This window comes from Heterocephalus glaber, unplaced genomic scaffold (genome assembly GCF_053883595.1).
Source record: "Heterocephalus glaber isolate CG9 unplaced genomic scaffold, H.glaber_assembly_v1.0 deba00001497, whole genome shotgun sequence".
NCBI lineage: Eukaryota > Metazoa > Chordata > Mammalia > Rodentia > Bathyergidae > Heterocephalus > Heterocephalus glaber.
Window position 1 is genome coordinate 50,933,401 of NW_028258320.1, and position 14,722 is coordinate 50,948,122.

Sequence of the window (14,722 nt, forward strand, 5' to 3'; positions counted from 1 at the left end):
ACATTTCAGGGAAATCACTTTAGGAAATCACTTTAGTCTCCCAACCAACCGCCATTTTATACTTTAGATATCTATTTGACAATGTCTTCTACAAATAGCAAAAAGAATTCAGAGATGGTGATTACTAAGAAGAATTATTAGTAAGACTCAATAGGCAAAGATATAAGAATAGTTATCATAACATTTTTCTAAGTGCTATTAATTGGGTGGAAAACTCGAGTCTTGCTAATGTAGCATCTGTTGACTAACTCATAGTGCCTCTATACACAGGAGTGTTCGATGCACGGTGTAGGTAGCACCCTTTCTATGCCACCCTCTGTGGTGATTTTTCCCACTGCTGTTGGTATCATGCTTCTCTGTTTTTGGGAGGTGGTATGTCTTGAAGTGTTGTTTTGGGTATGGAATAGACCAGAAATGAATGTGGCCTGAAATTGTGCTTTTTTAATTCATGAAGTTTATTGATACATTTTAGGTATACAATATAATGACATTCCTCATTGAGAATTTGTATCTTTACATAACATATCTTGGTTCTCATTTTTTCCCCATTCTCCTGCCCTCCCTTCAACACCTCCACACCTCCATAATGCTAAATAGGAAGAAAAGGTCTAAAGGGGAAGGGGAATTGGAAGGGGTGGGGGAAAGGAAAAAATATGAGAAAAGGAAAAAATGGAAACAAAGTCTCTGCTTTGTTGGATAGGAAGAGAAGCCTCACATAGTTTAGCCTTCACCAGATAACACAAAGGTTGCTTTGGTTTCTTTTTCATTTTTCTTGTAGAAGTTTCTGACTCAGGATGTTAGAGAAGAACGGTGAGGTTCTGGGACCAGATCCAGACTTGCCTGCCATTCTCTGGCCAATATTTTCATGGCTTCAATTTCTCCAACATGTAGAATGTCCTGAAGATATTCAGGAATGTGGATTCAAGGCAGTTCTTTACCTATTATGGATGTAGAAGCTACTGAGTTAGTTGTTTAAAAGTCATGTTGAAAACACGACAGGTTTGGAGCATAGCCATGTCCCTGTAGTGGCAGGATTCTGTGCTCATAGAAATGACCTCCCTGTGAGACACAGCAGGCTCATCTGCAATGCAAGAGCTGCTTGAGTGACTGTGACTTTCATATTCTAAGTACCATGTGTGTAGTGATGCTAATTGGGTGCTCCAGATTTTGTTCTTTTTTCTAATTTGCATTGCACCTAAACTTGTGATTGATGTGAAAACTTATCCACTGACACTCATACTTCAGGAGACACACATTGATTTAGAACTGGCTTTCAGAGGTCTCAAAATATCAAGAAAGAAGAGAGAAAAATGGCTATGTTAAAGACCACAGAAAACAATATCCAATCACCAAATATGCACCCAAAATTATCTCTTTACTTTTGAGATGTCCCCAGACCAGAGAAGGTATATTCCAATTGTTACCAAAAGAGACAGGTTAACTATGGACTACCGAAGAAGAGCAAATGTCCTAAGTGCACAGGATGCAGGGCATTACTATCAAGCTGGTGCTGGAGAAGAGGTGTGATACTGCCAATGGTTCTGATCCTGTTTGGCACTGATGCTGAATGTGCCCAGGGACCTGGATGATCATGGTCATCCTCTGTGAAGTCTGTAGTGTAATGAGGCATTGAAGGAAAAAAGTACATCATAATAAGTGCAAGAGCATACAGGATAGAACCAGGCACAGGAAAACACAGGCTGGATACAATAGCTCTGGACTTAGTACCAAGGCTGTAGTCTGGAAATTCCTAGGAAAGGTAAGGTTAAAATGTTAGCATTAAGGAAGACTGTAAGTGAGGAAGCAGGAGAGCTACAGATAATGACTTAAAGATTCACTAATTGTATAGGGTTTTAGTTCTAGGAATGGAAGAAAATAAAGGAGACAAAGTACTTTGAATTGAATTCACAAACAGTTCTAGGGGACCTAGGGTTCATTAGTTTTGTTTCTTCACTATTGTCTTCCCAGACTAATCTTAGAAGAGTATGTGAGAAAAATAAATGTAGTGCCTCAGAAACCAAAACAGTGGGGATCTCTTTGGTCATGATGTTGACCAATACAGAATCAACAGAGAAGGAGGCCCTGATGTCAGTGCCCAGGCCATGCTTGGGAAGACTGGCTGATGAAGATGAGGCTCTGTGAATGAAGAATTCCAAGAGTTAGTCTCCCGGGTCGCTAGTGGAACCAGACAAGGTGTGGGAGCAGCACAAGACTGTCAGGGTTGAAAACCTCCTGTCCATTTCCAATGGAAAATTGTGTAACCATGTATAGAAGACAATGGATTCTCTTTTTAAAATATATAGGTACAATGGATAATGAATACATTCATCTTGGAAAATTGATAGTTATACATATCACATCTTAACCCTTTTGGTTTCCATTTCCACAGAGTCTGCCTCCCTGTTTCCTATCATCTATCTTTCATTTTGCTCCTTAAATTATTTACACTTTGGAGTTCCCATAAATGAGAAACCATGAAATAGTTAATCTTCTGTGTCTGGTTTACTTCACTTAGCATTATGGTCTCAAGGTGGCTCCATTTTCCTACAAATGACTCAAATGTATCCTTTTTTACATGTGACGAGTATTTGTATATGTGAACCATATTTTCTTTATCCACTCCTCTATAGATGGACACAGAGGCCACTTTCAACATTTAGCTTTTATGAGTCATGCTATACACATGGGTCTGTATGTATTACTGCAACATGATGTTTTTAACACTTTTTGGAAGGTAGGTAGAAGAGATATAGCTAGATCAAATGATTTATAGCTTTTTGAGAAATCTCCATACCGATGTCCATAGTGGTTATACTACTTGACCTTATCACCAACAATATATAAGGGTCCCTTTCCCACCACAACCTTCACAGCATTTGTTTATTGCTGTTTTTTCTTTGTTTGTTTGAGTTCTTCATGGGAACCATTCTTTCTGATGTAAGATGTAATTTAATGTTGTTTTGATTTGCATTTTAATGGGCAAAGACATCAAACATTTTTTCATGTATATATTAGACATCTGTACTTTTTCTTTTGAGAAGAGTCTATTCATTTCAATTGTCTATTTTTGATTGCATCTTTTATTTTGGGTGTCTAATATTTTTATTTATTTATATATTCTAGATATCAGTCTTCTGTCTGAGGAACAGCAGGAAAATGTTTTTCCCATTCTGTAAGTTCTCTCTTCACTCTTTTGGTTATTTCTTATGTTGTGCAAAAGTTTTTAAATTTAATATAATTCCATTGTTGATTGTTGGTGTTATTTCTTATGCAATTATGATTCTGATAAAAAATAAATTAAAATAAATTAAAAATCCTTGCTTATGCTTATATCTTCAAGCATTTTATCTTCCAATGATTTAGTTTTTATGTTTTAACATTTAGGTCCTTGATCTATTTTGATTGGATTTTAGCCCATATTGAAAAATACGGATCATGATTCATTCTTCTGCATATGGATAATTAGGTTTCCCAGCACCATTTGTTTAAGAGGCTAGAAGATAATTAATTTGTTGCTGTCCTGAAGATACCTCCAAGAGATATAATGGATGAACCAAAATAAAGAGCATGCATTGTAATATGCAACCAATGACATCCAGAAAGAATGTCCATTGACTTGGAAGTTGGAGGGCATCTTCTCTTCTTGTTACAAAAGTCTATATTGTTTAAACTTTTATATGGTTATAAGAAATGTGCATAAAACTTTAAAAATGATTTTAATTTGGGATGAAAATTTAAAATAAAGAATTAGGGGAGATGAAATTCCAAACATATCTTCAGTTCTTAAATGCCCCAGGACAGCATAGAGCTTACTGACCCCAGAGCAATGATTGTTTTAAGCAAAAGGGATATAAGGCCTACAGAAATTGGAAAATTTAATGATGGTATTGTTGCATATATATTGACCAATACATATGAACTTGTACTGTGTAGTCAAACAATGGAGCAAGAAAAAGCCTTAAATAGGAAATTTGGTTGAAAGATGAATCAAACAATCATGAGTAATCAGACACTGGTGACAGAATTCATTCTGTGGGGCTTCTCAGAAAGGCCACAGAACAGGGTTCTTTTGTTAATCCTCTTTCTTTCCCTATACATGGTGGCAATCTGTGGCAATTTCCTCATTGTGGCAGTTGTCACCTTCAGTTCTAAACTCCACACACCCCTCTACTTTTTCCTGGTCAACTTAGCTATATTGGATGTTGTCTGTGCATGCACTGTGGTACCCAAACTGCTGGAGACCCTGGTGGCTAAGGAAAAAAGCATCTCCTACAGGGCCTGCATGACCCAGATGTACTTCTTGACATGGTCTGTAGCAGCAGAACTGTTGCTTTTCACAGCCATGGCTTATGACCGCTATGTGGCCATCTGCCAGCCATTGCACTATGGCTCCATGATGAGCCCCAGGGTGTGTGCATTGCTAGCTGGAGCCACATGGGGTATCAGCATGTTCGGTGCAGTGGTCAATACCTGCCTGATGTTACAGTTAAAGTTCTGTGGGCCCAACGTGCTCAATCACTTTTTCTGTGAGATCCCTCCTCTGCTGCTGGTCTCCTGTTCTTCCACATATGTGAATGATGTCATGGCAATTGTGGCTGATATATTCTTTGCTGACGTGAACTTCTTGCTTACTGTGGTGTCCTATGGTTTCATCATTGCAACCATACTAAAGATTCGCACAGCTGAGGGTAAGCGGCGTGCCTTCTCCACCTGCTCCTCCCATCTTATGGTGGTCACCATGTACGACTCCACTGTTATCTATGCCTACCTGAGTCCTAACTCCAGCTACTCCCCATTGATTGGCAAGGTTCTGGCTGTACTGTATTCCACTGTGAGTCCTGCCTTGAACCCTCTCATCTACACCTTAAGGAACAAGGATGTTAAAGTAGCCCTCAAGAATACCTTGCTGCTCATTGTGGAAAAGCTGTAAGTTGACAGTCTCCAAGTTTGTTCTTTTTGTTGCTCTCTGAGTAGTGTGCTACCTGTTGTAAATCCTCCATGTCCATGAAGCTGAAAGTGACATTTTCAGTTACTTTTCTGAAAAAACATCATTCCTTTCTCTGTTAATCAAAAGCTTTTCAAAAGGATGTCTTTCTACACTCTGTTCCTGAAAGTTTGTGTTTCCTAGAATGTAACATATAATAACATACTATAGATACAATGTTTATCTATAAATCTCTTGGACTGCACACCAACCCCACGTCCCTATGTATAGACTTTCAAATTGCAGGAGCCATCTCAGTTCCATCAACTGTGTCCTTAATTTCTGTTTAGGCCAAATGGATCTTTGTCCCATATTTCATAAAAAATATCTCCCTCCCCATTCAAGGATTGTTTGAAAATCTTGGTTCAGTGTATGTCCAGAACCTAGTAGCTTAACCAAGACCACTCTATAAGTTCCCTACAGTATTCCTTCTGTGCATAATGCTTTTACCTAGCTAATTCATGATCATTTAGCATCTCAGCTTCATGATAAAACTTAAGCTAATTCTACTTAACCAGACTGAGTCAGGTCTCTGTGTAACCTATTTTCCTGTGCTCTTTATTATTGCTCAGAGCTAGTCACACAGGTGGTTATTTGATTCTGTCATATTGGTTTTCATGAGGAGAAAGGCTGTACTTTAGGTTTGCCATTGTATCCTTATTGTATCCAACAGGACTTAGAATAAAATAGGTGAGAAATTGAAGAGAAACAATCTACCAAACCATACCACTTTTCATACTGATCTAGTCGAAGATACACATACTCTACTCTTCAGTAATTCTGAAAGCTCTTGCACATCCACACAAGGAGACAAGCTCACAGTTGTTTATTGTATCTTTTGGGCAGTAGCAAAAAGTGGAAACCTTGTAACTGCCAAGCCATAGGTTATTCAAGCCAATGATTCATTATACATGAAATATCATGCTAGATATGCATAACAGATATCAAAATTATAAGACTGAGTAGGAAAAGCAGGCTGAAAATGGTTATGGTAAGTAATAGGTGGTAAGCATACCATAGTCATAAAAACATTGAAGTAATGTGTCATGTTGTTTATTGTAATAAGTAGGTACAAACATATAAAAATGCACATTGATTTCAGAATAGTGGTTACAACTAAAGAGGGAAGGAGGGAAATAAAATTAAAGAAGGAGCTGAGTTTTATATGTATTATTTCACTTCTTAAATGAATTAATATAATAAATATGCAAGATGTGAGCACCTAGTTATGTGCATACTTATGAAAGGTTACCTGATTAAATATAAAAATAAAAAGAATCACATGGAATGATCATCAAAACATAATGAGTAAAAATCAGCACAGATTTCCTTGGTGATGCCTGTAAAAACTGAAAGGTCTGAACCCTTGATGTGTGATTAAAGCCAGACTATCCTGATTTCCCATACATACCCCATTAAGGAATCATTAGATACCAATTTAAATATTTATGGATTCTTCACCATAGAGAAAGACTTAGATTTCTCTTAAGTAAATTTCTCTGCTTAGCAGACAATTTTGGATATTTACTCAACAATATAAAAAGTGTACAATGTGTTTTCTTAGAGAAATTTATCAGTATCATGATCTGAGATTTAGGTTTCACTCTTTGGAGCAAGTTCTGGTAGCACAGTTGTTTGGGAAACAAGAGCACATTATCCTTCCCCCATACACCCACTTTTTCTCAGTGGTTTATAGGATGACAGCAATTTTTACATCCACAAATCACCTCAGTACTGAGTACTTTAGTCATTGGCAGTTCCTAGTAATTCTAAAATATATTTTCATCATTTGTGAAATGACAAAAGGCAACCCATGTGCTCTCTTGTGACTGGATTCTTAGAACAGTTCTTGGCCTATGGTTAATTAATGAGTAGGTTGGAGAGAACCACTGTTGCTTCGGGTGGTAACACAATCCTTTACACCTGCATATAACATTGCAGGGAAATGAGTTCTTCTAAATTATGTCAAAATTTTCATTACAGGAATGTTCCCAATTATGCATCCAGTCATCTGACCTTCCATCAGATTACCTTTCCTGATTTCAAAAGATATTGAACTGAATATGTGAATAAGGAATATGGCATGGCACTAGGAATTAGTGAGCCAACAGTGTCAAGATAGTTTCAGGATACTGGTTCCTCTGGGTAACTTTCGTCATTTAGAATTCACACCTCTTTTGTCAGATACTTAGTAACATTTCCAAATTGTTTCCCTTTTCAATATAAAATTTAGAAGATACCTAGTTTAGTGCATGTTATAACTTCAGTCCTTAAAGTTTCACAGAGGTTCATGTTAAAGGATCAATCCCAAGAATGGTGCCTTTATGAGGTGTGAACCTTCAGGTGATAGGGCATTATGGAAAGCCATTTGGAAATTTGTAGTGTATCTTTGAAGAGAATTGTGAAACGTTGGCTTTTTCCTCTTCTTTGAATCCCGAATCATGAGGTGAGTAGTTTCTTCAATCACATACTCACCACCATACTACCAATATCAGACAAACTGAATACCCAAGATAAAAAAATCAAGAAAGAAAATTTTAATAAAAAATAAAAAGAGAAAATTACTCATTAAAAGAACAAAATGCACCTTACACATTTAAATATTGCAATCTACAATAAAGAGGTGGCTGAGAGTCTACTACCAACACACAGGTGACTCTTTAACCAGATTCCCATGTTGCAGCTCAAAATAGCCCCAGGACTCCCTGACTTCCCAGGAGGCAGACATACAGGACAATAGACAGACTTCCAGGCCATCTTTCCTGCCAGCCTAAAAACCACAACAATGGCAGAGAAGATATTGCACAGATGCTGACCAAACAACTGACCTGATCATAGACAAAGCCAACACCTGAGAAGAGAAGGTAACCCTAGAGGGTTGGCTGCTCCATGGAGAAACAATAGATAGTCTAACCTTGCTAGCCCCAAGAAAAGCCCACACTTAATCTAAACTCCAAAACCAACATGAGGTTTCACCCTGAAATTGGCTCTTTTTTCATGGTAGGCTAGAGTTGGAGAAGAAATCCACTGAAGCAGCTGTCATAATTGAGAAGGCTTAATTTGGTGCTATTTGGGGAAAGAGTTGATTTTTTTTTATTAAACTCTTTTATTGGTACATTTTAGGTACACAACACAATTATATTTCTCATTGGGAATTGTACCTTTACATAATGCATCTTGGTTCTTATTTTTTCCCCATTCCTAGCCCTCCCTCCACCCCTCCACCCTTCCCTATTTACAAAGACTTTGTTTCCATTTTTTCCATTTCTCATCATTTTTCCTTTCCCTTCTTTCCTTTCCCCTGCCCCTCCCACTACCCCTACCCCTTTGGACCTTTTCTTCCTATTTTGCATTATCAATTATTCATTCTAAACATTGGTACATTTTAGGTATACAATATAATGACATTCATCATTGGAAATTTGCACCTTTACATAGTCTCTCTTGGTTCTTATTTTTCACCCTTGCCCAGGCCTCCCTTCAACCCCTCCATTCCTCCCTATTTACAAAGATTTTGTTCCTATTTTTCCATTTTCTCATATTAATCCCATTCCCTTCTATCCTTTCCCCTAGCCCTCCCACTTCCGTCCCCTTTGCTCCTTTCCTTCCTATTTCACATTACCTATTATACATTTTAGTTTCTCTGGTGTGAGAAACTGAAAGTGTAAATAAGGACTAAAATTTATAATAGGATTGATATTTTAAGACTGAGCCACTGAACAACTACACAAAAACTTCACATCAGGGTTTCCAGGGTAACCTCTCCACAGTGTTGGGGTGAGAGATAGCGACAAAAGACAGGTGCAGAGAATGTCAGGACTAGATATAGACCCCCAGAAAAGTTGAAGCTCAAGCCAGAAAGGACATGGGAGTCTTCCCCTCCATTGTGAGAAGCCAGCCCCAGCTTGTGCAGCTTTCAGAGGTGGTTGGATCTTAAAGTGCTGGAATTAAGTTCAGCAGTCTGCTTGAACACCTACCCAATTACCTACATCTAGCACAGAGATCAGTAGTCCTACTCCTTTTTCCATCTACCAACATGAGGAAGGATATGGCTTGGCTTGGATGGTTGCCAGAACCTGGAATGTATGGATAGAGAGGCATCTGGAGTAAGCTAAGGAGGGCACATCACAAACCCACAGACCATAAAGCTAGTCAAAACCATAAATTGCTGGTTTCCAAGACTTCAGATCCTGGAAAGAAACCACTCATTCAAAAATACAGAGTAATTTTTATTTTGAATTCACTTTTTCTATATTAATTGGATTTTGGTGGGGTTGCGTTTTTCTCTTTTTTTTCCATTTGATTTCTCTTCCTTTTTTCCTTTATTTTGCTCTCTGCTTTCTCTTCTTTTTGTTTGTTCTTTTTTGTTACTTTTACCTAGTTTTACTAATTTCCTTTTACAACTCAATAGGATCTCTTTTTTGCCTTTTCTCATATTTATTCCTTTCCATTCTTTCCTTTCCCCTACCCCTCCTACTTCCCCTTAACCTTTGGAACATTTCTTCCTATTTCACATTATGATACATTTTGTCCTTATTTACATTTAAATGTCTCACACCAGAGAAACTATTTAGTGTTGACATGTGTGTCCTATTTATTTCACTTAAGAGTATGGCCTCAATGTTCATTCATCTTTTATCACACTTTTCACCCTACACTCTTATCTGACATTGCTTAATTTTTTCAAATTTCACTTCTTTAATTCTCCTATTCTCCATCCTCTCTATCTTTACTAGTGAAACTATTAAGCTTTATCAGTCTTTAGATAGTCAACTCTATACTATACAGCTTCATTATTTTGTCTTGTTAATGGAGGTATAGTTGTTACATTTAAGTAGCTATTTACTGTACTTCAGTATTCGGTTTATCTTAGTGTTTGCACCATAACTCTAGCTCTCTCTTCCATGGTTAAAGGAGGTAAATTATTGGTTCTTATGGCACATCAATATCCAGTTTATCTTTAGTGCTATTATTGTCACTGATTTTGTTGCTATTGCCAAGGTGGCATAGTTCTTGCTATTAATCAGTTTTCTCTTTATGCAAATATCTGGATTACTTTTGTATCATTAACACTATTGTGGTCAAAATGTATCAATGAAAATCATATACTAAGTAGGTCTCAATACCAGCAAAATAGCCCTTCTACTATAATCAACCTACAAACTTTAGCCACAACAAAATAGATGTAAGAACACAAGGCAACAAAATACTATTCCATGTGGCACTGAGGAGGAATTCTTTGTTGAACAAATAAAACGTTTAATAGAGACCCCAGAATGGCTATACATCATATCTGAAGCAAACATGGCCATAGGACCAAGACTTCTCTAGACTTTTTGAAGAATTAAGGCACTTCAAAATAACCCAAAAAGAAACAAACAAAACTGGAAGGCTACTAACTGCTTACCAGAAAAAGCTCAATACCCTCTAAATGAATACTGCCAAAGCAAGAACTGAACAACATAAAGTCACCATGTTGTCCAACACTGATTCAAGTATTATCAGAAAAAGTAAAGAAGAAGGGAAAATTTTAATATAATGGGAGAAAAATCAGTCAACAGAAACAGATTTAGAAATGATACAGATGATAGAATTAGTGAATAATGACATTAAAAGAGTTTTTTTGTGTACCATGTGCCTAAAAACCTCAGAATTAACACAACAGAAGAATGAAATTAAAAATTAATAAAGAATTGAATGCAACTTCTAGAAATGAAAAGAGCAAGTAGTCTGAAGATGCTAGAGTAAAGGCTGGTAGCACATCGCAGCCTCTCCAAGACATGTAATCTAGACACCGGGGAAAAAAACAACTGAGCAAACAGAAAAAGATGAGATTTGGCAATCAAGTAGAAATCATAAAGAAACAGAGAAAATGAAAACAACACAGAGAAAAGAATGAAGCAGTCTGGAATGCTCACTCCAGTTCTCAGGGAGAGAAACCTGTCTCCACAAAAGCAAGGTAAACCCAGATTGGACCAGGATTTCAAGAGAGAAACAACTGACCAGAAGTACTAGTCCCAAGAAAAGCCCATGGTCATTGTAATCTGCAAAAAGTGTGGAGTTTTGTTTTGAAACTAAATTCTTCTACATAATAAGCTAGAATTGGAGAAGAAAATCATAGCAGTGCCTGACAATTTTGGGAATGACATACTCATGAGCTATTTTAAGAAAGGATTAATTGTTTAAGACTGAGCTACTCTGAGAATCAGAAGTCATAGAACAACTATATTTCAGAGTTTCTGGAACTGTCATACCATAGTGACTGGTTGGGAGATAGCCACAAGAGACAGTTATGGAGAGGGGTCAAGCTAGTCATAGACCCTCAGAAAAGGTTAAATTTTGGCTAAGAAGAATATGGTTGTCCTCTCCACTGTGATGAGAAGCCAGGACAATTATCTGTGGTTTTCGGAGGGAGCTAGGTATAAAAGAACTATATGAAGCACAACAAATTGCTTGACACCCCCCACCCTTGCTGACTAGTTCCAGCATAGGAGGTGATGATTCACTTTTCCCATAGTCCATGTGACAAAGAATGCTTTTAGGCTTGGGTGGTTGGCACATACCGTGGTTTAAGGCAGCGGGGCCGCTGGAGTAAAAGAGAAACCTCACAAGCCCACAGGCCATAAAGCAAACCAGGGAGAGCAGTAACTTGGGGACCATGGCCAACAAAAATACAAAAAATGCTGAAGTGGATCTAGCCCTAAGGCAACTACCAAACCAATGATTGATCCTACCCAGCAGGAAAGGTGGAACAGGACTCAACATTCACACAAAAAAGCGTGCATGGAAACAAAATGTAATCTAGTTGTGACTCTGTATGCTTTTTGCATATCTGGTAGATTCTAATACTTCAGGCCCTGGAAAGAAATCATTGACTCAAATACATAGAGTAACTTTGGACTCATTTGTCTTTTTTGTTTGTTTGTTTTCTTTGAGTTTTTTCTTTTCTTCACTCTATTTCTATTTCATTTTACTTTTGTTATTTTTTTTCTGTTACTCTTATCTAATTATATTACCTTTCATTCTGTAATTGGAATTTTATCACACTTTTCATTTCTCCTTTTCCTATCTTACTTTTATTTCTTTTTCACATTTATTTCTGTCATTTTTCTTTTCTCCTCCTTCCATTTTTATTAACTATTAGATTTTGTTAATGTTAACATATTAGTTGACTCTATGCTACTATTTCTGAATTCTTTTCTATTGTTAATGGTAGTACAATGGCTGCATTTAGGAGATATTTACTACATGTTAAAATCGTATTTGTCTTTGTGTCTATATTATTATTACATGTCTCTTTTCTATTGCTAAGTGTGGTATAGTTGTAGCTTTTATTGGTTCATATTTATCAATGTCTCTTTTGTCTTTAATTCTATTATTATTGCTGATTTGCCATTGCCAAAGGTGGAATAGTTGGGGGGGTTTTACTTGGTTTTTACTGTGTTTCTCTGTACATATTCCTCTGTATATTTACTGACTACCTGCTTCTTCTTTGTATTGTTAATATTGCTGCAGTTTGTTTTTTTCCTCTGCAAATTGTGCTAGGGATCAAGCCCCTGAAGAAGGTTGCACACTAAGAAGAAACTCAAATATTATACTGAATAGTTTTAATAGAGACATAAACACTAAAATGTAACCAAGCATAAGGACACAGCACATGGAAACAGATTTTAATTAAATATATCTCCAGAATAGTTACAGAGTTCCTCTATCCTAACTGATTTTTAACCCACAGAGAGGAAAAAATGAGACACATAGGTAATAAGATGCCTCCAAAAACACTTCTTAACCCACCAAAAGCTGATCTCATAGACATTGACATACATAGAGGAAGGTACAGGCAAATAATTAAAACACCAAATGTTCAAAATATTTGAACAGAAGAAGGGACACATAAGTAAATGTATAAAATGTTTCATTAGCTTACAGAGGATTTCACTGACCAGATAAAGGACTCTGCTAATGAATTATTTCATGAAATTTTACAAAATAAAAAATAAATTAATTGAGTTAAACAAGGCACTAGATGATATGGATGACCTGTTTGGTAAAGAACTAGATGTCATGATCCTTAACATATAAGACTCCGAAATCTACCAAATGACTGTGAAATAAACAGTATCGGCAAACAAGTAGGACTTAAAATAAATACATACAAATTGATAGTACTTCTGTATACCAACAACAAAACCACCCAGAAATAAATTAGGAAATTTACTACACTCACAATAGCCTCATAAAAACTAAATACTTAGGAATTAACCTCACCAAAGAAGTGAAAGACCTCTATTAAAACAAAGTATAGTACTCTTAAAAAAAAAAGAGAAATCAAAGAGAACATCAGAAAATGGAAATATAGCTGAGGAACAGAGCTGCCCCCAGTGCTGAAGAGGACCCTTCTGGACTACCGTACCACAACCCCCAGCACCAGGAGCTTAGTTGCCTCTAGCACCAGGAGGAGCCTGCCGGGCCACAGTACCACTGCCCCCAGCACTGAGGAGCATCACCCCATCACTGAGGAGGTGAGCCATGCAGGCACCAGCAGTACACCCCCCCACCCCCGTTAAAATGAGAAGATGTAAACAAATCTCAGAACCCAACTTCCAGATCACCTAAAGCAAACCCAAAGGGAAACAAGATGGAACAATCTGATACTCAACCACCTGGACTCCTGAGTGGGCACCAAAAGAGGATCTGGAAAAAAATGAAATCATAAATAATTTCTCAGATAGAGATTGTGCCATCTAGAATGGACACAGATAAAAAAAATAGAGGAGCTGAGGAATATGATGGAATCTCAACATACGAAACAAATGGAATCCATAAAACAGATGTAAACAGATTTCCAGAAGATTAAAAACCCCATTGTGCCCTTCCACCAAGGTTGGATGCCCCAGCAATCCATGAGCAGAAGGTGAGGACCGCAGCAGCATGAAGAGGGGCTCCCTACAGCCCAAGCCCTGCCCCTCAGTGATCAGCTTAGCCAATTGGGCACCTACAGCACCACCCCCACCCCCACCTCCCACCCCTGCTTCTGGCCTCCTGGCTGTACTGCTACCTGGTTCCACAAAACAGAGGCATAGGGTGTCATAAAGGCCATTGTCCTGAGCTCCAGAGGATAGAGCAGAAGTGAATAACAAAAAGAGGGCCTCTCTCAGGCTCCTTGAAGAAAACTGAAGCCCACTGGAAAAGTGAAGAGAATTTCTGCAATAAAGGCACACCAGACCACAGTACTTGGTAAGTTGGAGGGGTCATCACTTCCCATTGGAAGCTGGACTATATTCAGGGCAAGAGCAGCTGGAACCTGCAGTAGAACCTTGCAGAGTTCAAACCTGCAGAAGGACAGGAAGCTCAACTTGGGACTTGCAGCCAGAAATCTACCTGAATATCATGGGTCTCCTACTGGCTTGCTGATACTCATTGACTTATATATGCACACTGCTTCCCCTGTTGTCTATTGTGACAGCAGAGACATACCCTGAAGGAGGCCCTTCATTTTTTTGGGGGGGGGGGGGGTTGTTATTTTCAATTTTTTTCTCTTATTTTTAATTTTTGTTTTTCTACTCACTTCAAATGTTTCTTTTTTCAGCATTTTTTTCTTACTCTTTTCTCCTCTCTCTCTCTCTCTCTCTCTCTCTCTCTCTCTCTCTCTCTCTCTCTCTCTCTCTCTCTCTCTCTCTCTCTCTCTCTCTCTCTCTCTCTCTCTCTCTCTCTCTCTCTCTCTCTCTCTCTCTCTCT

At 37.8% G+C, this 14,722-nt stretch overlaps 1 protein-coding gene across 1 annotated transcript; it reads left to right on the forward strand.

Moving 5' to 3' along the window:
• Nucleotides 1-3,997: 3,997 nt before the first annotated feature.
• LOC101723177 (olfactory receptor 13A1-like) lies at nucleotides 3,998-9,586 on the forward strand. Its single transcript, XM_004838985.2, has 2 exons — nucleotides 3,998-4,899; nucleotides 9,354-9,586. The coding sequence occupies exons 1-2, from the start codon at nucleotides 3,998-4,000 to the stop codon at nucleotides 9,469-9,471; spliced, it is 1,020 nt and encodes a 339-aa protein (XP_004839042.2). The 3' UTR covers nucleotides 9,472-9,586.
• The last annotated feature ends 5,136 nt before the right edge of the window (nucleotides 9,587-14,722 follow it).